Genomic DNA, 23,888 nt, shown 5'->3' on the forward strand with positions numbered 1-23,888 from the left:
CCCCTTGCTCAGCTGGTGGGAGTTACAAAGGTGTACCCCATTACTGTCAATGAAATAGTGGTGGGGTTTCATCCTTTGATTCCTCAAATTCTCCAGTGGGCGTGGAAAGGGAGGCTTTGTTTTATTCAATGAACTGGATCTAAATGAGTGGTTTTGTCTCATTATACTTGGGATACAAGCTGGGGTTTTTGGTCCTTTTTGTTGCCAAGACACATGGCTTTGTTTAATTTCGGTGGACAGATGGACTTGACCATCTTGGAGGACTTTTCTAACCTCTCTCAACCTATAAAATTAATATCCACATTCAGTACAAAGATATCAGCAGTTCAGTTCTAGTTTCTCTTTATAAAAGACCAACCTCTTGCTCTGGGCCTCAACCAACCTCCTTAGCTGATGCAGAGCAGATGTGAACATTAACCTCTCACTTCTCACAGCTTGTGTTTGCACCAAAGAAGCATCAAAGTCACTCCTTTATCTAGCCCGGTATATGGCATTGCTTGGCAAGGTTTTGGTAGCAGGGGCTGGGGAGGATGGAGAGGGGGCAAGGGAGGGGGATTACCAGGCTGATTCTGGGAGGCTGCCAGGAGCTTGCCCTTGTCTGATGGAGGCAGTGCAGGTGGGATTTGGAGTCTAGCCAGTATCTGCTTTGCAATGGGCCTTGTTACAGCTGCCCCCTTAATTTGCTGGTGTGCATGCAACAAGCAGGCTGGAAAGCAAGCAAGATTTGCTTTTGGCCGATGTGAGGCAGGAGAGCAGTAAGACTGGCTGGGTTTTGGAATATTTGGGACCTAAGTATTAAAATAAATGTAAAGGCTATTAGTGTGAAAAAGTAATTCTGTTAGTGTTAGTCTCTTAGAGAATCCCACAGTCTTTTGAGACAAACATCTAGCTTCTTCAAGGGAGCTGGAAGAAAGACATAGGAATTCTGCATTAAATGTTTGCTGGTGGGGTGTCCACATGTGTGTGTCCCAATCAATTCCCCTGAAAAATGTCCTGTTTCTCCAAGTTTCAAGGAATGTGTGTTGCAGTGAGAGACCAGCTCAGTGCCCCGAAGGAGGGAAAACATCAAGTGACATTACTAGGCACCAGACAATTTAGAAAGGGAGCAGGAAGAATGCTGCCACTTTGAGAGAAAGCTTCAGAGTTGGCTCTCCACTGAACCAACTTGGTTGCAATCTCTTGCTCCTCTCAGAGCTGGAGGAGAGCCAGCAGCAGGGGTCCTTCTGGTTCTCCAGTTAAGGCGACGTGGTATGGACCCTTTGACAGAGCCAGGATCCTGTGCATGTTCAGCTGGAGGCACCTTACAGAGAAGCACAGAGAAGACACAGAGCCGTCCCTGCACTGCTTTGCCTCGTCCAGAGGACTGATGAGAAGTGCCCCAATGGGAAGGTCCTCAAAGCAAACTTGCACCAGAAGAAGTAAAGGAGGCAAAGGTGACCACAATCACTGTTTATGTCCCCTGCATCCCCTGGGGTTCTGCATGGAATGTTGGGCTGTGCCAGTAGCAACCGTCGTTGTCTCCTGCTCCTGCAGCCGTTGGTGGAACACTGGTGGGCCACCGGTGGAGCAGCAGCTGCAGGATCTGCTCCTGGGCTGTCCCTGACCAGCCACCTCCTGGTCTCAGCACCAGATCTGGCCTCTGGGTCGACATTCTCATCTCCTCATCTACCACCAGGGATCCCCAGAGCCCCTTGGAACTGTCAAAGGTAAGAAAATCCCCATTTGCCCTCAAACTGCTAACAGAACTCAGGAGGCTCCAGTTGGCTGTCCCACCAAGCACAATAGACATGGTCTGTGGTTACTTTCCCCGGAAGAGGTTGCAGATGAAAGCAGAGTACACCTTCTGTAGGAATAATGATGCCTCCAGTGGAAATACAGACCTTTCCATAGAGAATATAGAGAGCTGTCACCATGCAATTTCAGATCCTCATCCACTGAGGACCTGATTAAAAGTTCTTGATACCCATTTAAGTCCTAAAACTATGTCGTGATGACCACAAAACAATCCAGTCGTTACTGAGGAGTTCAGGGGTTCAGCGTTGACAAATCCTGTTAGGCCCTGGCTCTGCTCACACCTCCTCCAAAGCTTTAAAAATCAGAATGATGGGACTTCTCCTCTGTGATCCCTGTTGTTCAGGGGATGTAAGCAGTTTGCCAGGCTTGTCCTCCAATACTGGCTTTCACCTACAAAAATGGTCTGGTTTCAGTGATCCTTATATACTTACATACTTTCATAACTTACAGATACATTATATTTTAATATCTTTATAGATTTTTTTCTTCCACCTGCATTGGATCTCTTTTCCATAGATATATTGGTATAGACTTGTCTGTGTTTTTCAGTGCCTGTAGGGCTGGTTCTGCCTCATGGTCAGAGGCAGCTGTGAAATCCCATCTTGAATGGGATTTCACAAGAACAGAATCACAGTATCACAGAATTTTCTGGGTTGGAAGGGACCCACAAAGATCATCGAGTCTGGCTCCTGGCCCTGCACAGGACAGCCTCAAGAATCCCCCTGTGCCCAAGAGCAATGTCTGAGCAACTTTTGAGCTCTCTCAGCCTTGGTGCTTTGACCCCTGCTGTGGGGAGGCTGTTCCAGTTCCCAACCACCCTCTGGGTGAAGAACCTTTCTCTAATATCCAACCTAAACATCCCCTGGCACAACTTCCATGCCATTCCCTTGGACCTTCTCACTGGCCCCAAGACTGAAGGGAGAAGTGTGTACCCTTCTGCTTCCCCTCTTGAGGAAGCTGCAGACTACTAGAGGGTCTTGCCCTAGAAGTTCCAAGTGCAAAACGCAGCAATTACACCAAACTGAGGGGAGTTGGGACAGAAGAGTTCGTGGTTTGCAATGATGAGGATGAGAAGGAAGGCTACTGACCCATCTTGGCAGAATGATTTTTATCTGGACCATTGTTTTGATCTCTTTCAGGTGGAAAGGAGAGGGACAATGAAAAGGAAAGCAAGAGCCCGCGTTCGGCCGTGAGTTTTGGCATAGGGATTAAAGGACGGCAAATTTGAGGAATAGCAAGGAGGGGAACTACTACTTCAGAGTTGGGGTGGGATTGATTCAAGCCTGTGGGTCCATGGGATGTGCCTGTTGACCACTTGCCTTTCTCACCTCCACTTCCTTCTTCCTTCAGACGCATCAATGTTGGCAGTGACTTTCCAGGCTGAGCTCCCTGAGCTGCAGACCAGACCGCCAAGTGATGATGAAGAACCTGCATCCCTGGTCTGGAAGCCCTGGGAGGATGATGACTCTGACATGGAAAAACCTGACAGAGGTAGCTGTCAAGCTTTCCTTCCATCCCTGAGATGCTCGGGTTTGGAAAACACTCATTGTTTGGCAAAAAGGCAACTTCTTGCATACTCTGCTTCTGTCCTTGTCTTGCCCATCTTCCCGTGTGGGAGTGTTAGAGGGAAGAAGAATGCTCTGGTTTTTGCAGCAGAGCAGGAAAAAGAACAACTTTCCTGCTCTCTGGATTGGTCGGGGCATTTGTCACTGCAAGAGGGGAGATTGGCCCCCACTTCTCATTACCAAAGCTGCTTTGAAGGGAGAGCCAGCACTACATGGGCCTTTGGTTCTCCTGCCCCTTTTTTTGCTATCCTTTTCATGCTCTCCAACCTGTTGTCTTTAGCTCTTGTGCTTTCCTTCTCCCTTGTATCGCAACCTTCCCCCTTTCTTGGCTCAAGCCTGACTTTTGGTGGGTTTTTGTTGTGCTTGTAGTAAGAGAACTGCTGGACATGGCCATCTCCCGTGGCATTCCCAGGGCAGCAGCTAACCTGGAGCTTGCCCTGCACTGCCTGCACCAGGCACAAGGCAGTGTTCCGGTAAGAAGCGGCTATTTGGGTGCAGAGAAGAGCAGACAGGGAATTAATAAGGCATGGGCATTGGGACAGCCTTTCCTGGCTGCCCTTTGAAGAAGGGAGTTAACAAGAAGCGGAGGACCCACTGCCTGCTTCCAGCTGGGTCAGGGAGGAGCCCAAATGGCTCAAGCAGGGAGAAAGTCTCTCTTGGAGGCACTGGCAGAGGGTCCCACAGCCTGCTCCCTTGTAAATCTCCTGGAGATCTGTGTTGTCTAAGACATTTTGGGGTGGATTGAGGGGAAATTCCCAGAAGACAATTCTGGGAATTCTGGGTGCAGGATGAGCAAAATCATTGAGTTGGTGAGCAAAATCCCACTCTTGGGGAGCAGGATCAAAGGGTCGGGAAGCAAATCACAAGGTTTGACCCATATGAGACCCAGTGGACTGAATCCTTGAAGAGGCAGCATTTATGGTTTTTGGCTCCTTTTTACATGGTGGGGAAGCTAAAGCCTTTTTCCATTGGATCTTGCAGGAGGCTCTGGAGATGTTGCTCTCAGGGGGGCCCCCGACACCTCAAGGCCATCCCTTGTCTGATTATCATTACACAGGTAACCAAAGTAGAGCTTGTTCCTTCACTGACAGATGCTGCCATCCCCTTAATTGCCATGTCAAGCATTTATGGTTAAACAAATAACACAAGAGCAAGGTCTCATCTTCTCTGGGGGCAGGGAAAGCAGCAGCATCTATTCCTTCAGTTTTACTTGTTTTCCATGCTTTTTTCCCTGGGGAATGCCTGCTCTTGTCTTCATTGCTTTCTGAAGGAGCAGAGATGTAGACAGGTGAATAATGAGTGGTGCTGATTTTGTTTTGGTGGCCAGTGGAATCTATTTCAAGTGGATAGACGGATCAATTTACTTGCTGCTCTTTATTGCCAGACATTGATAGATGGACGCCTGAGGAGAAGGAGTCCTTCCAAAAGGCTTTTCACACCTATGGCAAGGATTTTCATCTCATCCAGAAGCAGGTAAAGCCATAGGACATTCTTTACCCTGGAAGATAATCAGAAGGACATGATGATGATTTCTGGCACCAAGTACTGGAATTCAGTCTCTCTCTTCTCAAATACCAAAAATATAAAAGTAATAATGAAACAGGACACCAAAGGCCTGTGTGACAGTGATGATTCTGCCTCTCCAGCCCTTTTTTCCAAGCTGTTTTGGAAGACAAATGTTTATTCTCTGTCAGATCTGTCTCATAGGTGTGCTGGCACTTCCACAACACATGGTGCTGGGATGATTGGAGTGAATGCGGGAAAGAAAAACTGTGCTAGATGGATTTGTTGTTGATCTGTGCATTAAATGAGTTACTACATGGCATAATACATAGCATACTACATTGCAGACCTCCTCTTTTACTCCCTATTTATTTCATTTTACTCGCTACTCAATTTACTCCATGTTTTTTGCTTCCTTGTTTACTCCATACTCTAGTTTTTCTCCAATGCACCCTACAGGATGGCCATTTCAGATTCCTTCTTTTTGTCTTCACAACAGATTCAGAGTAAGACCGTGGCACAATGTGTGGAATACTACTACTCCTGGAAGAAAGAACATAAACTTGCCAGCACTCTTGCTCAGGTGAGTGGGAAGAAAATCAAGACATGCCAGGAGGGTCAAGAAACTGGGAAAAGGGGACAAAACCTGCTGGGGAGCTGTGTGAGACGCTGCTCTGCCAGGAGCACATCGTCCCATGCACTGGGAAAGGCGCAGCAGATGCTGCCCAGCACTTCATTGTGCTGCTGCTCTGAAATACCGAATTCTAGGGATACTTTGACCCAACAAAGCAGCACTGTCACCAAAATGGGCTTTGACTCTGTACAGACTTGGTTCTCAAGTGCTGGCACCCTTGCTGATTCCAATCAAATCCTTAATTCCCTACTGCTTGCTAACATCAATAATCCTGACTGCGTTAATGGAGATGCTGCAGATTTTCAGGGATCTTTTGTAGCATCCCAGTGTACTCCCCAAAAAGGAGCTGCCAGTGCTGTGGCACTGCTAAAATTTTCCTTACCAGCAAACAGGAATTTGGTTCACAGAGAGAGATTATTCTGGGTAGTAGAAACTGAGTAACAGTGTGTCTTCACTAATTTGACTGAATTTAAAATCCATTCCCTAGACATTTGTGGAGGAAAAATATGAATAAATAGATGTTAGGCAGAGAGGTATAAATAAGAAACGTAGATCTATAGATACCCACATATTTATCCTACCACTTTGGGCAGTAGAAAGGAGGTATTTTTCATCCAAATGCTGTGTTTGCACCTTGCCGCACCCTGTAGCCAAATCCGGCCATTTTCTCAGCTCTTCAGGGTTTGGAGGAATTTGCTTGGGGTGATACATTTTTGTGCTGGACACTCTGATTTCCAGCTTCTTGAGAGGAAGGAAAAATTCATAAGGATTCTTTGATTTCCAGACTGTGGGCGAACCAAAGAGGAGCAAAAGCCCTCCCAGAAAGGAGAATGGGGAGACAGGGAAGAGAAGCCGCAAGAGGGCCCGCAGTGCTGAGTGTCCCTGCTGCCAACCACCCCAGCCACCCCATTCGGCAGGAGGCCCCTTTCCGTGCGGGCAGTGCAAACGGTGCGGAAGTTCTTCCTCTTTCTGCTAAAAGCCTGGGGCTTTCGACTAAAACAGGCTGACCTCTCTAAAGGCGCCAGGGGGAAGCCGAGGGCAGTTGGAGGATCACCCCTTGCAGCCATGCTCAAAGTTACAACCCACTTTAATCCCAAACAGCTTATTTAAACCCCAGCATTCAGAATGAAACCTTGCCATGCCCCAACAAGACACAATTCATACAAGTAGGAATAGGAACACCAAAGCTTGGTTTGATGGTGCGGATCGAATTAAAAATAGGATGAACTGAAAGGAGGAAGAAATTTGAAGGAACTGAAACAAGAAAGACCAGATTCATGGTGCTGATCAATTTAAAAATAAGTCACAGCCTGAAAAGACAGAAATTTGTATAGAAATGGAAATCTCAGAGCTTGTTTTAATGGTGTGCATTGACTTAACGATGGATGGTCTGTTTTCCATCTTCCAGGGTATTTGAAACCATTAAGGCAAGGAACACACATAGGAGAAGACATCGCCCACGGAAGGAAGCAGAGCCTCTCCCCAAGAAGAAAAGACCAAATTAGCCCTGGAGTTGTCCAGGGCTACCAAGAGTTAGCTGCCAAGAGGACAGAGATTGGTTTTTAAGTTTTTAGGGTTGTTTATTCTTCTATTTAGTTTACTAGTTAGGCATTTCTCAATTTATTAGTTAAGATTCATTAGTATTATTGAAGACTTATTAGTATTATTAGATTTATTAGTAAATGTCAGAGGCTTGGTGTTGTTTGCGATGTTCCATCTTTTATCATTAAAGTTTGTTCCATTTTGTCTTTTTGTCGGTATGAAATCACTCAAGCAACGTTTGTTACATTTGTTTGGCGTTGCAAACACAACATTTGCTCTGAAAGAAGAACCTGGACACATTCACCCTCCCGCAGGCCCAGCCCCTTGCTCAGCTGGTGGGAGTTACAAAGGTGTACCCCATTACTGTCAATGAAATAGTGGTGGGGTTTCATCCTTTGATTCCTCAAATTCTCCAGTGGGAGTGGAAAGGGAGGCTTTGTTTTATTCAATGAACTGGATCTAAATGAGTGGTTTTGTCTCATTATACTTGGGATACAAGCTGGGGTTTTTGGTCCTTTTTGTTGCCAAGACACATGGCTTTGTTTAATTTCGGTGGACAGATGGACTTGACCATCTTGGAGGACTTTTCTAACCTCTCTCAACCTATAAAATTAATATCCACATTCAGTACAAAGATATCAGCAGTTCAGTTCTAGTTTCTCTTTATAAAAGACCAACCTCTTGCTCTGGGCCTCAACCAACCTCCTTAGCTGATGCAGAGCAGATGTGAACATTAACCTCTCACTTCTCACAGCTTGTGTTTGCACCAAAGAAGCATCAAAGTCACTCCTTTATCTAGCCCGGTATATGGCATTGCTTGGCAAGGTTTTGGTAGCAGGGGCTGGGGAGGATGGAGAGGGGGCAAGGGAGGGGGATTACCAGGCTGATTCTGGGAGGCTGCCAGGAGCTTGCCCTTGTCTGATGGAGGCAGTGCAGGTGGGATTTGGAGTCTAGCCAGTATCTGCTTTGCAATGGGCCTTGTTACAGCTGCCCCCTTAATTTGCTGGTGTGCATGCAACAAGCAGGCTGGGAAGCAAGCAAGATTTGCTTTTGGCCGACGTGAGGCAGGAGAGCAGTAAGACTGGCTGGGTTTTGGAATATTTGGGACCTAAGTATTAAAATAAATGTAAAGGCTATTAGTGTGAAAAAGTAATTCTGTTAGTGTTAGTCTCTTAGAGAATCCCACAGTCTTTTGAGACAAACATCTAGCTTCTTCAAGGGAGCTGGAAGAAAGACATAGGAATTCTGCATTAAATGTTTGCTGGTGGGGTGTCCACATGTGTGTGTCCCAATCAATTCCCCTGAAAAATGTCCTGTTTCTCCAAGTTTCAAGGAATGTGTGTTGCAGTGAGAGACCAGCTCAGTGCCCCGAAGGAGGGAAAACATCAAGTGACATTACTAGGCACCAGACAATTTAGAAAGGGAGCAGGAAGAATGCTGCCACTTTGAGAGAAAGCTTCAGAGTTGGCTCTCCACTGAACCAACTTGGTTGCAATCTCTTGCTCCTCTCAGAGCTGGAGGAGAGCCAGCAGCAGGGGTCCTTCTGGTTCTCCAGTTAAGGCGACGTGGTATGGACCCTTTGACAGAGCCAGGATCCTGTGCATGTTCAGCTGGAGGCACCTTACAGAGAAGCACAGAGAAGACACAGAGCCGTCCCTGCACTGCTTTGCCTCGTCCAGAGGACTGATGAGAAGTGCCCCAATGGGAAGGTCCTCAAAGCAAACTTGCACCAGAAGAAGTAAAGGAGGCAAAGGTGACCACAATCACTGTTTATGTCCCCTGCATCCCCTGGGGTTCTGCATGGAATGTTGGGCTGTGCCAGTAGCAACCGTCGTTGTCTCCTGCTCCTGCAGCCGTTGGTGGAACACTGGTGGGCCACCGGTGGAGCAGCAGCTGCAGGATCTGCTCCTGGGCTGTCCCTGACCAGCCACCTCCTGGTCTCAGCACCAGATCTGGCCTCTGGGTCGACATTCTCATCTCCTCATCTACCACCAGGGATCCCCAGAGCCCCTTGGAACTGTCAAAGGTAAGAAAATCCCCATTTGCCCTCAAACTGCTAACAGAACTCAGGAGGCTCCAGTTGGCTGTCCCACCAAGCACAATAGACATGGTCTGTGGTTACTTTCCCCGGAAGAGGTTGCAGATGAAAGCAGAGTACACCTTCTGTAGGAATAATGATGCCTCCAGTGGAAATACAGACCTTTCCATAGAGAATATAGAGAGCTGTCACCATGCAATTTCAGATCCTCATCCACTGAGGACCTGATTAAAAGTTCTTGATACCCATTTAAGTCCTAAAACTATGTCGTGATGACCACAAAACAATCCAGTCGTTACTGAGGAGTTCAGGGGTTCAGCGTTGACAAATCCTGTTAGGCCCTGGCTCTGCTCACACCTCCTCCAAAGCTTTAAAAATCAGAATGATGGGACTTCTCCTCTGTGATCCCTGTTGTTCAGGGGATGTAAGCAGTTTGCCAGGCTTGTCCTCCAATACTGGCTTTCACCTACAAAAATGGTCTGGTTTCAGTGATCCTTATATACTTACATACTTTCATAACTTACAGATACATTATATTTTAATATCTTTATAGATTTTTTTCTTCCACCTGCATTGGATCTCTTTTCCATAGATATATTGGTATAGACTTGTCTGTGTTTTTCAGTGCCTGTAGGGCTGGTTCTGCCTCATGGTCAGAGGCAGCTGTGAAATCCCATCTTGAATGGGATTTCACAAGAACAGAATCACAGTATCACAGAATTTTCTGGGTTGGAAGGGACCCACAAAGATCATCGAGTCTGGCTCCTGGCCCTGCACAGGACAGCCTCAAGAATCCCCCTGTGCCCAAGAGCAATGTCTGAGCAACTTTTGAGCTCTCTCAGCCTTGGTGCTTTGACCCCTGCTGTGGGGAGGCTGTTCCAGTTCCCAACCACCCTCTGGGTGAAGAACCTTTCTCTAATATCCAACCTAAACATCCCCTGGCACAACTTCCATGCCATTCCCTTGGACCTTCTCACTGGCCCCAAGACTGAAGGGAGAAGTGTGTACCCTTCTGCTTCCCCTCTTGAGGAAGCTGCAGACTACTAGAGGGTCTTGCCCTAGAAGTTCCAAGTGCAAAACGCAGCAATTACACCAAACTGAGGGGAGTTGGGACAGAAGAGTTCGTGGTTTGCAATGATGAGGATGAGAAGGAAGGCTACTGACCCATCTTGGCAGAATGATTTTTATCTGGACCATTGTTTTGATCTCTTTCAGGTGGAAAGGAGAGGGACAATGAAAAGGAAAGCAAGAGCCCGCGTTCGGCCGTGAGTTTTGGCATAGGGATTAAAGGACGGCAAATTTGAGGAATAGCAAGGAGGGGAACTACTACTTCAGAGTTGGGGTGGGATTGATTCAAGCCTGTGGGTCCATGGGATGTGCCTGTTGACCACTTGCCTTTCTCACCTCCACTTCCTTCTTCCTTCAGACGCATCAATGTTGGCAGTGACTTTCAGGCTGAGCTCCCTGAGCTGCAGACCAGACCGCCAAGTGATGATGAAGAACCTGCATCCCTGGTCTGGAAGCCCTGGGAGGATGATGACTCTGACATGGAAAAACCTGACAGAGGTAGCTGTCAAGCTTTCCTTCCATCCCTGAGATGCTCGGGTTTGGAAAACACTCATTGTTTGGCAAAAAGGCAACTTCTTGCATACTCTGCTTCTGTCCTTGTCTTGCCCATCTTCCCGTGTGGGAGTGTTAGAGGGAAGAAGAATGCTCTGGTTTTGCAGCAGAGCAGGAAAAAGAACAACTTTCCTGCTCTCTGGATTGGTCGGGGCATTTGTCACTGCAAGAGGGGAGATTGGCCCCCACTTCTCATTACCAAAGCTGCTTTGAAGGGAGAGCCAGCACTACATGGGCCTTTGGTTCTCCTGCCCCTTTTTTTGCTATCCTTTTCATGCTCTCCAACCTGTTGTCTTTAGCTCTTGTGCTTTCCTTCTCCCTTGTATCGCAACCTTCCCCCTTTCTTGGCTCAAGCCTGACTTTTGGTGGGTTTTTGTTGTGCTTGTAGTAAGAGAACTGCTGGACATGGCCATCTCCCGTGGCATTCCCAGGGCAGCAGCTAACCTGGAGCTTGCCCTGCACTGCCTGCACCAGGCACAAGGCAGTGTTCCGGTAAGAAGCGGCTATTTGGGTGCAGAGAAGAGCAGACAGGGAATTAATAAGGCATGGGCATTGGGACAGCCTTTCCTGGCTGCCCTTTGAAGAAGGGAGTTAACAAGAAGCGGAGGACCCACTGCCTGCTTCCAGCTGGGTCAGGGAGGAGCCCAAATGGCTCAAGCAGGGAGAAAGTCTCTCTTGGAGGCACTGGCAGAGGGTCCCACAGCCTGCTCCCTTGTAAATCTCCTGGAGATCTGTGTTGTCTAAGACATTTTGGGGTGGATTGAGGGGAAATTCCCAGAAGACAATTCTGGGAATTCTGGGTGCAGGATGAGCAAAATCATTGAGTTGGTGAGCAAAATCCCACTCTTGGGGAGCAGGATCAAAGGGTCGGGAAGCAAATCACAAGGTTTGACCCATATGAGACCCAGTGGACTGAATCCTTGAAGAGGCAGCATTTATGGTTTTTGGCTCCTTTTTACATGGTGGGGAAGCTAAAGCCTTTTTCCATTGGATCTTGCAGGAGGCTCTGGAGATGTTGCTCTCAGGGGGGCCCCCGACACCTCAAGGCCATCCCTTGTCTGATTATCATTACACAGGTAACCAAAGTAGAGCTTGTTCCTTCACTGACAGATGCTGCCATCCCCTTAATTGCCATGTCAAGCATTTATGGTTAAACAAATAACACAAGAGCAAGGTCTCATCTTCTCTGGGGGCAGGGAAAGCAGCAGCATCTATTCCTTCAGTTTTACTTGTTTTCCATGCTTTTTTCCCTGGGGAATGCCTGCTCTTGTCTTCATTGCTTTCTGAAGGAGCAGAGATGTAGACAGGTGAATAATGAGTGGTGCTGATTTTGTTTTGGTGGCCAGTGGAATCTATTTCAAGTGGATAGACGGATCAATTTACTTGCTGCTCTTTATTGCCAGACATTGATAGATGGACGCCTGAGGAGAAGGAGTCCTTCCAAAAGGCTTTTCACACCTATGGCAAGGATTTTCATCTCATCCAGAAGCAGGTAAAGCCATAGGACATTCTTTACCCTGGAAGATAATCAGAAGGAAATGATGATGATTTCTGGCACCAAGTACTGGAATTCAGTCTCTCTCTTCTCAAATACCAAAAATATAAAAGTAATAATGAAACAGGACACCAAAGGCCTGTGTGACAGTGATGATTCTGCCTCTCCAGCCCTTTTTTCCAAGCTGTTTTGGAAGACAAATGTTTATTCTCTGTCAGATCTGTCTCATAGGTGTGCTGGCACTTCCACAACACATGGTGCTGGGATGATTGGAGTGAATGCGGGAAAGAAAAACTGTGCTAGATGGATTTGTTGTTGATCTGTGCATTAAATGAGTTACTACATGGCATAATACATAGCATACTACATTGCAGACCTCCTCTTTTACTCCCTATTTATTTCATTTTACTCGCTACTCAATTTACTCCATGTTTTTTGCTTCCTTGTTTACTCCATACTCTAGTTTTTCTCCAATGCACCCTACAGGATGGCCATTTCAGATTCCTTCTTTTTGTCTTCACAACAGATTCAGAGTAAGACCGTGGCACAATGTGTGGAATACTACTACTCCTGGAAGAAAGAACATAAACTTGCCAGCACTCTTGCTCAGGTGAGTGGCAAGAAAATCAAGACATGCCAGGAGGGTCAAGAAACTGGGAAAAGGGGACAAAACCTGCTGGGGAGCTGTGTGAGACGCTGCTCTGCCAGGAGCACATCGTCCCATGCACTGGGAAAGGCGCAGCAGATGCTGCCCAGCACTTCATTGTGCTGCTGCTCTGAAATACTGAATTCTTTGTTGTTGACCCAACAAAGCAGCACTGTCACCAAAATGGGCTTTGACTCTGTACAGACTTGGTTCTCAAGTGCTGGCACCCTTGCTGATTCCAATCAAATCCTTAATTCCCTACTGCTTGCTAACATCAATAATCCTGACTGCGTTAATGGAGATGCTGCAGATTTTCAGGGATCTTTTGTAGCATCCCAGTGTACTCCCCAAAAAGGAGCTGCCAGTGCTGTGGCACTGCTAAAATTTTCCTTACCAGCAAACAGGAATTTGGTTCACAGAGAGAGATTATTCTGGGTAGTAGAAACTGAGTAACAGTGTGTCTTCACTAATTTGACTGAATTTAAAATCCATTCCCTAGACATTTGTGGAGGAAAAATATGAATAAATAGATGTTAGGCAGAGAGGTATAAATAAGAAACGTAGATCTATAGATACCCACATATTTATCCTACCACTTTGGGCAGTAGAAAGGAGGTATTTTTCATCCAAATGCTGTGTTTGCACCTTGCCGCACCCTGTAGCCAAATCCGGCCATTTTCTCAGCTCTTCAGGGTTTGGAGGAATTTGCTTGGGGTGATACATTTTTGTGCTGGACACTCTGATTTCCAGCTTCTTGAGAGGAAGGAAAAATTCATAAGGATTCTTTGATTTCCAGACTGTGGGCGAACCAAAGAGGAGCAAAAGCCCTCCCAGAAAGGAGAATGGGGAGACAGGGAAGAGAAGCCGCAAGAGGGCCCGCAGTGCTGAGTGTCCCTGCTGCCAACCACCCCAGCCACCCCATTCGGCAGGAGGCCCCTTTCCGTGCGGGCAGTGCAAACGGTGCGGAAGTTCTTCCTCTTTCTGCTAAAAGCCTGGGGCTTTCGACTAAAACAGGCTGACCTCTCTAAAGGCTCCAGGGGGAAGCCGAGGGCAGTTGGAGGATCACCCCTTGCAGCCATGCTCAAAGTTACAACCCACTTTAATCCCAAACAGCTTATTTAAACCCCAGCATTCAGAATGAAACCTTGCCATGCCCCAACAAGACACAATTCATACAAGTAGGAATAGGAACACCAAAGCTTGGTTTGATGGTGCGGATCGAATTAAAAATAGGATGAACTGAAAGGAGGAAGAAATTTGAAGGAACTGAAACAAGAAAGACCAGATTCATGGTGCTGATCAATTTAAAAATAAGTCACAGCCTGAAAAGACAGAAATTTGTATAGAAATGGAAATCTCAGAGCTTGTTTTAATGGTGTGCATTGACTTAACGATGGATGGTCTGTTTTCCATCTTCCAGGGTATTTGAAACCATTAAGGCAAGGAACACACATAGGAGAAGACATCGCCCACGGAAGGAAGCAGAGCCTCTCCCCAAGAAGAAAAGACCAAATTAGCCCTGGAGTTGTCCAGGGCTACCAAGAGTTAGCTGCCAAGAGGACAGAGATTGGTTTTTAAGTTTTTAGGGTTGTTTATTCTTCTATTTAGTTTACTAGTTAGGCATTTCTCAATTTATTAGTTAAGATTCATTAGTATTATTGAAGACTTATTAGTATTATTAGATTTATTAGTAAATGTCAGAGGCTTGGTGTTGTTTGCGATGTTCCGTCTTTTATCATTAAAGTAAAGTTTGTTCCATTTTGTCTTTTTGTCGGTATGAAATCACTCAAGCAACGTTTGTTACATTTGTTTGGCGTTGCAAACACAACATTTGCTCTGAAAGAAGAACCTGGACACATTCACCCTCCCGCAGGCCCAGCCCCTTGCTCAGCTGGTGGGAGTTACAAAGGTGTACCCCATTACTGTCAATGAAATAGTGGTGGGGTTTCATCCTTTGATTCCTCAAATTCTCCAGTGGGAGTGGAAAGGGAGGCTTTGTTTTATTCAATGAACTGGATCTAAAGGAGTGGTTTTGTCTCATTATACTTGGGATACAAGCTGGGGTTTTTGGTCCTTTTTGTTGCCAAGACACATGGCTTTGTTTAATTTCGGTGGACAGATGGACTTGACCATCTTGGAGGACTTTTCTAACCTCTCTCAACCTATAAAATTAATATCCACATTCAGTACAAAGATATCAGCAGTTCAGTTCTAGTTTCTCTTTATAAAGGACCAACCTCTTGCTCTGGGCCTCAACCAACCTCCTTAGCTGATGCAGAGCAGATGTGAACATTAACCTCTCACTTCTCACAGCTTGTGTTTGCACCAAAGAAGCATCAAAGTCACTCCTTTATCTAGCCCGGTATATGGCATTGCTTGGCAAGGTTTTGGTAGCAGGGGCTGGGGAGGATGGAGAGGGGGCAAGGGAGGGGGATTACCAGGCTGATTCTGGGAGGCTGCCAGGAGCTTGCCCTTGTCTGATGGAGGCAGTGCAGGTGGGATTTGGAGTCTAGCCAGTATCTGCTTTGCAATGGGCCTTGTTACAGCTGCCCCCTTAATTTGCTGGTGTGCATGCAACAAGCAGGCTGGGAAGCAAGCAAGATTTGCTTTTGGCCGACGTGAGGCAGGAGAGCAGTAAGACTGGCTGGGGTTTGGAATATTTGGGACCTAAGTATTAAAATAAATGTAAAGGCTATTAGTGTGAAAAAGTAATTCTGTTAGTGTTAGTCTCTTAGAGAATCCCACAGTCTTTTGAGACAAACATCTAGCTTCTTCAAGGGAGCTGGAAGAAAGACATAGGAATTCTGCGTTAAATGTTTAAATGTTTGATTGCTGTAAAGCAATTGTCTTTCCCACAGATTTCTATTCTCCATGTTTTCATTCAAGGTTTTCAGTGAATTAAGTGTTAGTTTTTGATACAACTTTCCTTATCAAGATTGGTATTATTGTGATCTCTCTATATTATTATTTATATTAATATATAGCTTTCTCTGCTCCCAAACAAAAGCTTGCCCTAGAAACCCAATCAGTTTCAAATAATGGCAAAAGAGGAGTTTTAACATGTATTCTAGTTTTTGGATGTTGGAGGTAGCCATTTCATTGTATTTTAAAGCTGTTCTCTGTTGCACCCATGAGATACTTAATATTTAAGGTAGATATTCTCATGGGCCTATCTTCATCTAACAGTTGAGGTTAATTTTATTCCTATTAAATCCTAATTTCTGTTGCTTCATATCTCTTCCTGTTTTCATATTACTTCTTCAACTATATAGCTGAAGTTATAGAGTTATTCTTACAAATAACTTTGTAAGTAAAAACAACCCCTCTATATTAGTTACGTACTTAGAATAACAAAAATACAAATCAGATGGCTCCACACATGAAGTGAAAAATGAAGCAATGAAAGATACCACATATAGTAATTATAATAAATGGCTTAACTGAAAATTTGTAAAATTAGTACCTCATCACTCATTTTGACTTGCCTGTCTTATTTAGATGGAGATGTCTCACAGCTTTGCTGTAATTTGGCTTTAATAACATCTCTGTTAAGTAGATGCCTGTTGAATAGACAAGTATTAGTTAAATAATGACACTCCAGCAGTGAATTAACTTTCTCCTCTGTAATTAAGTAGCTGTCCATCACATTCATCAGCTCACTAAATCATCTTTTGGTATCTTCATTATTACATATTAGCCACCTACAATGGTAGGCCATGCAGTAACTCCTTTTCAGGACTTTGAGTCCTTTACCTACTAATGGTATTGGGGAAGAGAGAGAGGATAGTGGTAACTACTCAAAAATCTGAGAATGGTTGATTTTTAGGGTTATGAAGGACAAAGACATGTACTTGACTGATACAGTAATAAAATGCTAGGTTATTATAATGGTGTCTTGCGTCTACAATTGCTTTACTCACATTGCATACACATCTACAATCTTCATATTCTGCTCCAGATTTGATAGATTCAGGTTAATTTTATTTTGCATTGTTCATTTTGGGATGGAGAACAGGGAGAATGGGACAAAAAGTATATGAATGATGCTTTCTTCAAATTCTTCCATGTTACTTACGGTAAATGCTCTATAAAACCTGAAATTCACAGAATCACAGTTATAAAAGGTCCGGTAAAATCATGAGTTCAGTGATTTAGATCTCTTGTGTACCATGGACCACAAAGCTTTATATGGTTAATCCAGTTTTAAGCCAAACACATGGAGTTTAAACCAAACAAGAGGAGAAGAAAATAACCATTTATTCTTCATCTGAATACACTTCGAAATTTTTTTTTTCCAGTGACTAACCACTTCAGTTTTGATGAAGAAATGGCTTATTTTGTATTTTATGGCTTTAATTTCAATTCATTACTGCTGTGCTTACCTTGGGTAACTTCATTCTTCGTTACCTTTTATTTTGCCCTGATGAGATACAAGTACATCTTAATAAAGTCATCTTTCATCTTTCTTTTGGCTACCCAGTCAAACTGAACTGATAAAATTCTAAGTTTCTCTAAGGTTTTATCTTTTTTTTGGAGTTGTTGAAAAGTTTTCTTTAGTCTCTTTCATATCCTTCCTTGTTCACTGAAACACACAGACCAGTTAAGGTTGGATGGGGCCACCAGTGGTCATCTAGCCCAACCTCTCTGCTCAGGTAGAGTCCCCTAGACCAATGGTACTCAGGAATGTGTGCTGACAGCTTTTGAATATCTCTGGAGAAGGAGACTCCACACCCTCTCTGGGGAATCTGTTCCAGTGCCTAGTCACCTGCACAGTACAGAGGGTCTTCCTCATGTTCAGGTGGAACTTCCGGGGCATCAGTTTCTGCCCATTGCCTCTTCTCCCATTGCTTGGCACCACAGAAAAGAGCCTGGTCCATCCTCTCGGCACCCTCCCTTCCGAAACTGATAGACATTGATGAGATCCCTTCTCAGTTGTATCTCCTCAAGGCTGAACAGGCCCAGCTCCCTCAGCCTTTCCTTGTAAGAGAGATGCTCCCTCAAACTGCTGGCAGTGCTAAGCTATTGCTAATGCTTAAATTAATTAATTTTTTGAAAAATCACATTTTTTATATTGATAGCAGATCTGAATATTTTAGTCCTGTAGTTACTACCATTTCTTTTAATTACATTCTTGAAATGCAGCTTAGGACTACACAGAAATTACTGCTTTCATACTAGCTGTGTAACAAATTATTTCACTTCTCTGTTTTCTGTTTTCCCTTTATCCTGGGTCTAGAATGCTTTCCAGTATATTTGCCTGCTGTTCTTCTTCTTGTTTCCAAGGGTTCTGAAGTGTACCGTGATGGCATATTCCAACAAGTCTTCAGACAGATGGTCAGTTATAGCAAAGGGAATCTGCAAATATGCCTTAATTTTAAAAGTAATATCTCTCTTCAATTTTCATGTCCTTTTGCTGGTGCTAAGGTCTGTTCCATAATCAACGAAACTGAAATTATAGCTCTGTCAGGAATAGCTTTTCTTTTCTCTTTTTTTTTTTAAATATTTTGGGGTTTTATAGCTGGTTTTTTTGCTGCAGAATTGTTTCCAAAACACTGGCATCATCACCATTTGACACACACTTCTGTGTGCACTGAGCATCTCTCTGGATTTCAAATTAGGTAGTACATTTCTAAAAGTTTAGCCAGGCTGAGCAAAGAATATCTGTTTGTTAGTTCCTTGCGATTCAAATACAAATATGAAAATCATGTTCATATAGTCTAATAAATTAATAAAGTCATGCATTTTTTTCCTGAAATATATAGTGACTACAGTTTTTCAAGATTTGCAATAGGGAGATACTAAGTTAAGGTCATAGAAGTAGTGATATTCTCCTCATTAGAGATACATTTTTCCAAAGCTAGCTTTTGTTGATTAAGAGATTAGTTATATGCATTCACATGAAGCAAATTACCACAGTATCTCTGGTAATTTTAAGATACATGAAAACAAGAAACAAAGAAATTCTTTACTAGGCAATCTGCACAACGGAATTATTAACAATTAAGTAAATAGAGAAAAATATCTTCTATTTCTCCTTTTAGGCAACAGCCTAAATGGGATCCTGCCACTCATTGAATTGTGCATAATTAATTATAAAAGCTTGGAATCATAAGATTGAAATTCCATCTTCTTGCAAGTAGATCAAGGTCAAGTTTAAGAATAATTTAGAAGTAGTGCATTGCAGAAAGGCAGTCCTGGAAGAGAAACAATGAGCTTCATCCTCCAAGAAACACAACTGAAAATTTTAGATTAGTGCAAGTCAAATGGTCGGATGGAAGAGACAGATAAATTTAAATATGTGACACACAGGACCATTTAAGTTCTTGCAAAACACAACAGCTCCTTGAATTTCATGTCTTCTAACAGCAAAGAGAGCAATGTTCATTACAGTCACATGTTTGGAGGCTGTGTATTAAAATTAATAGCCACAATTCTGGGTGATTTATCTGGTGTCCCAGATAAAGCAGCTAAAATAGTTTAGCTAACTTAATCCACCCCTCTGTAATCATGTTTCTGGGATGATCTAAATTTGTGCTATTAAGTGAAAGAAGAGGTGGGGTTTTTTAAACTGCAGGTTCATTAGCTTTAACCTCAATTTAGTTACTATTTTAATATCAAAGAGAGACATCCAGTAAACAATAAGACATTCTTAGAAACTTAACCTCTGAACCGAGTAACTGTCACTATTAGCAGTTGGGCTGCCACAAATATCTTAACAAACCACATTTTGACAACAGTTCTCTTCTCCCTGTGCAGAATGGCCTAAATTATTCTATTGGTAATTTTCTTGTTTCCGTCACCTTCTCTGAAATGAAAGCTGCAGTTAAGAGTAAACCTCTCCAGTTCTATATAAGAAGTTTTCCCAGTTGGATCTGATAAGCACAAACCAGGAGGTTTTTCAGGCCCTCAACTAAGTTCTGCTATGTTTAGCTTTTTTTTGTACATTGTTATGTTAAAACATCAAAAGCTGTAAACTGCATAGTATTGAATTTTACACACCTAATTTTAAGGTAGGAAATTTTGAGTTTGAAATAGTGATCCCAATTCATATCTCATTTTTTCCCACTGGCTCTACAAGTTCCATTTACCTTGTTGTCTGTTGCATTTTTGGTACTGAAAGAGGAAATCCAGTTCAGCTCAAAAGTACAAACTTACTTGGTTTTGTAATTGCATTGTGCTTCAGTTTCCTGCTGCAACACATTATATTTGATACTTATCACATAACTATAAGACTATTTGCTTCACAAACAATAATCACATATCATAGCCACACTCGTATTCAAAAGCTAGTTTACGTAGCTGTAGTTTAAGTACTGTTCTATGTACTACTGCATTATAGCATATAACTCTGCCTTCTATTAGGCTGCCCTTGCTTTATGTAGTACAGAACCAGGATGCCAGCTGAACTCCAAACCTTGTTACTAAAAATGTGACAAGTGGGTCAGTCAGGATGTGAAGCCAAAAAAAAAGAACCACTGCAAAACTCTTCTGTGGTGTCTGATCTGCGCTCATAGAAGCAGTCTATGTTTAAAGTATGTTTAAAGTATGTTTAAAGCCTACTTTGATGCCTTTTTAGAAATCAGTATTTTATTTAGGTAGTTGTGAGAAGATTAAAATACAGATAATATTTTGAACATAATGGTTGATTTAGGTCAATATGCAAAGCAATGCTCATATTTGTATTAATACAAAAAATCTTTCATAATCACATCACTGATAATCCTTCCTCTATGCAACAGTTAACCAGGGAATGTATTTGTGGTCCCTATGGAAATTAAATAAAGGTAGTGTGTTGCTTTTTCTCCATGGTATTTAGGAATGGAAAAGTTTTCACAATGTCAAAAATTCAAATATATTCATGGACTCAAGTAATTCTTCCCTATGACTTCTTATTAAAAAAACCCCAAACCACACAATGTAAACCTAATATGTTAAAAATGTAACCATGTTTAAGGGTACAGATACACTTGGCTTTTAATCAGGTTGATTTTTTAATCTTGTTTTTTTAATCTGCTTAGGTTGAAGAGAGCAAGAAATAACTAACAAAACAGTCCCAACCCACACAGAACGTTGCCAGATTCAGTGCAGGACAGGTGAATGCCAGCGACATATACTCTCAATCCCCCACAAAATCAGTTTCACTGTGTGTACTCTTGTCTTGGAGTGATTTTATGATAACACTGTATTCCCCTATCGTCTGCTTATTGACCAGAAATGGGTCCCGCAGCTTTAAGCTGGGTCCAAGAAAAGGGCGGGGAAGGGGAGCGAATTCTTCAGTGCCGTTTGTGTTCAAGGACTCACACACTCCCCCGCGTTCTCACCGCTGCAGAGCTGAGGGAGCTTTTAGCTTCCTGCTTTTAGCTAGCCTGTTAGCTGAGGCAAGAAATTTTCCCATACCGGCATACCGAAATCCTCCGGTAACTACTTCTTCCTCTTCTGGAACTGTTCAGGAGCTGTTCAGCCTAGCTGTGATCCAAGAACCAGACCATCGGACCCCGTGGACCGGCAGGGAGGCTGCGGAGATGCCGCATCCCAGCCGTGGATCTCAGGAGGGGCTGAGCCAGCTACAGAGGGAACTCTAAATCCACCAGCTTTCTCTACATCGAGGAGGTTTAATATTTTAATAGTTATTAATTTTTCCTGTGCCCTGTCAGCACTTTGCTTGTTAAATAAATAGTTTTTCTCACTTTCCTCCAAGAAATTCTTTCTGTATTGGTGGGGGAGGGAGTGCTGAAACCTGCCTTCTGTTGAGGAGACGTTCCTTCCAGAACGTTTCCCTCTAAACTTGTCTCAAACTGAGACAACTCTGATCTCAAAAGTGCATGTAAGTACATATAAAAAACTTTGTTGAGAGAACAAAATATTGACAAGATATTGCATTGTCTGTGAAGCCTCAAGACCCCCATGGCAAAATAAATAACCCATTATAAATAAATGCATGGCTACTCCCATTCTCCACATTACATCTTTACAATTAATCTCACTTTTTGTAAACATATTACTACATAAAACATAGAAGAGGAAATTAACTGCAGCTGACTACCCCTTATCCCGAAGTATAAAAGCTGATTACTAATGTTAAGTATTTGAAGGAAGTTTCATGTGAAAACATCTACCTCTTGTGCCCAAAGTTGGAACTGCCACAGACAATTTTCATTAACCAATATAGACTAAAACTTAATATATCATTATTATTATTTCTCTTCAATGCTGATTCACACTAATAATATAGCTCTTCATAGTGTAAGGATAATGTGGATCTTTGCACAGTCGTTTTCCCCTCTATGGACTTAAAAATCAGGGCTCAGTGAGTCTCCCATGAGTCTCCCTTGGAAGAAGGCCACACCAGGAAATCACCATGTAAAAATAGTTTCAAAAGCACTGATTTCTAATGCAACTAAGTTAAATTAGATGCCAAAGCTAAGTTTACTTCAAAAATCTCAGAGTAACTTCAAGTGCAAAAAGTACCAGATGAATAGGAATTTTTATTTTGTTGCTAGAAGGCTTGTAATTTTGATTTATTTACTGTGGGTAGAAATGAGTAAATGGTATCAAAATTTTTAGAGAACTAGATCTGGTGTCTTTAACCTTGTGTTGTGGAGATGATGGCAAAGTTCTCTATTCTGTATTCCTCCAACCCTTCCTCTAAAACTTCATTTAATAGGTAATTTATTTCTGATTTACCATTTTCTGTTCCATGCAGTTTTCATACTTTTTTCCCCCATTTATACTTCAGGAAAGATTTTCTGTAGTGCTTCCATGTCACAGTCTCAACTAAAAGAACATCAGAGAGGTCAGAGTGGGCCAGAACAAGAGGTCATCTCTTAGTCTCCTGCCTTCAAAGAGGAGAGATTTGAGATTTCTCTTTGAGTCTTTCAGACTTACTTTGTGTTTGGTATCAAATTTCTCACATATGGGAAGCTGACTGCCACTCAGAGAAACTAAGAAGAGGAAAACAATGTACAGAAAGAAAGGAAGAGCAGTATTTATGTAAGTAAATGTACTTCTCCAAAGCAGTGGAGAAAGGATGCACTTAGATAGCCAAAACAGTGAGTTCCTATACAGCTTTAAACTTATACCTACTGCTATTTCAGGAAGCCTGAAAGTTCATCTCCACTTAGAAGTGTTGCTGGTATACTCTGTTCTGGTGTTTGTAACTGCTTACCCCTTAAAATAAGAGTGCCCGAATTTAGACACACTTCACTTCATTTGCAAGGACTCAGGTAAAAGTAGCCTGGTCCTTTAATCACTAACTCTGCTTAAATTACTTTTTGCCGAAAAAGATGTAAGTCCTCAATTTTTTTGAAAAGCAAGTATATAAGTATCATAGAATCATTCAGGTTGGAAAAGACCTCCAAGATTATAAAATCCAACCTTGGACCAATCACCACCATGCCAAATAACCATAGTACTAAGTGCCACATCCAGTCATTTCCTGAACATCTCCAGGGATGGTGACTTCACACTTCCCCGGGCAGTCCATTTCAATACTTAGCCACTCTTTCAGTGAAGAAATTCCTCCTGATGTCCAACCTGAACGTCCTCTAGTGCAGCTTGAAGCAATGTCCTCTCATCCTATCTCTTGTTGCCTGGGAGAAGATACCAACCCCCACCTGGTTACACCCTCCCTTCAGGCAGTTGCAGAGAAACAAGGTCTCTCCCCTGAGCCTCCTTTTCTCCAGGATAAACAGCACCAGCTCCCTCAGCCACTCTTCACAGGACTTGTGCTCCAGACCCTTCACCAGCTCCACTGCCCTTCTCTGGACTCGTTCCAGGACTTCAATGTCTTTTCTATCTTGCGGGGCCCAGAGCTGGACATAGGATTTGAGGTGTGGCCTCACCACTGCCAAGTACAGGGGGACAATCCCTGCCCTGATCCTGCTGGCCACACCACTGCTGATCCAGGCCAGGATGCCATTGGCCTTCTTGGCCACCTGGGCACACCCTGGCTCACGTTCAGTCGCTGTCACCAGCACCCCCAGGTCCTTTTCCTGTGGGCAGCTTTCCAGCCACTCTGCCCCAGCCTGTGGCACTGCCTGGGGTTGTTGTGA

The 23,888-nt window shown here is 43.5% G+C and overlaps 2 protein-coding genes across 2 annotated transcripts; both read left to right on the forward strand.

Annotated features, from left to right (window-relative positions):
* The first annotated feature begins 3,152 nt into the window (after window positions 1–3,152).
* Window positions 3,153–7,204, forward strand: LOC120411498 (zinc finger protein 541-like). The gene is made up of 7 exons (XM_039566990.1): window positions 3,153–3,285; window positions 3,729–3,832; window positions 4,341–4,416; window positions 4,744–4,832; window positions 5,362–5,445; window positions 6,281–6,444; window positions 6,905–7,204. Exons 1-7 carry the CDS (start codon window positions 3,153–3,155, stop codon window positions 6,999–7,001), a joined length of 747 nt encoding a protein of 248 aa, XP_039422924.1. The 3' UTR covers window positions 7,002–7,204.
* Window positions 7,205–8,802: 1,598 nt separating this feature from the next.
* Window positions 8,803–14,635, forward strand: LOC109143278 (zinc finger protein 541-like). Its single transcript, XM_039567748.1, has 9 exons — window positions 8,803–9,064; window positions 10,292–10,341; window positions 10,503–10,642; window positions 11,085–11,188; window positions 11,697–11,772; window positions 12,100–12,188; window positions 12,718–12,801; window positions 13,634–13,797; window positions 14,258–14,635. Exons 2-9 carry the CDS (start codon window positions 10,310–10,312, stop codon window positions 14,352–14,354), a joined length of 786 nt encoding a protein of 261 aa, XP_039423682.1. The 5' UTR covers window positions 8,803–9,064; window positions 10,292–10,309; the 3' UTR covers window positions 14,355–14,635.
* The last annotated feature ends 9,253 nt before the right edge of the window (window positions 14,636–23,888 follow it).

The sequence above is a fragment of the Corvus cornix genome, chromosome Z, assembly GCF_000738735.6.
Source record: "Corvus cornix cornix isolate S_Up_H32 chromosome Z, ASM73873v5, whole genome shotgun sequence".
NCBI classification, from domain to species: Eukaryota; Metazoa; Chordata; class Aves; order Passeriformes; family Corvidae; genus Corvus; species Corvus cornix.

Coding starts and splice junctions, on each gene's coding strand:
- LOC120411498 (XM_039566990.1), top strand. CDS start 3,153: ATGTTGGCAGTGACTTTCCAGGCTGAGCTCCCTGAGCTGCAGACCAGA. Junction 3,833..4,340: donor AGGCACAAGGCAGTGTTCCG/GTAAGAAGCGGC, acceptor TGGATCTTGCAG/GAGGCTCTGGAGATGTTGCT. Junction 4,417..4,743: donor GTCTGATTATCATTACACAG/GTAACCAAAGTA, acceptor CTTTATTGCCAG/ACATTGATAGATGGACGCCT.
- LOC109143278 (XM_039567748.1), top strand. CDS start 10,310: ATGAAAAGGAAAGCAAGAGCCCGCGTTCGGCC. Junction 10,342..10,502: donor GCAAGAGCCCGCGTTCGGCC/GTGAGTTTTGGC, acceptor TTCTTCCTTCAG/ACGCATCAATGTTGGCAGTG. Junction 10,643..11,084: donor CATGGAAAAACCTGACAGAG/GTAGCTGTCAAG, acceptor TTGTGCTTGTAG/TAAGAGAACTGCTGGACATG.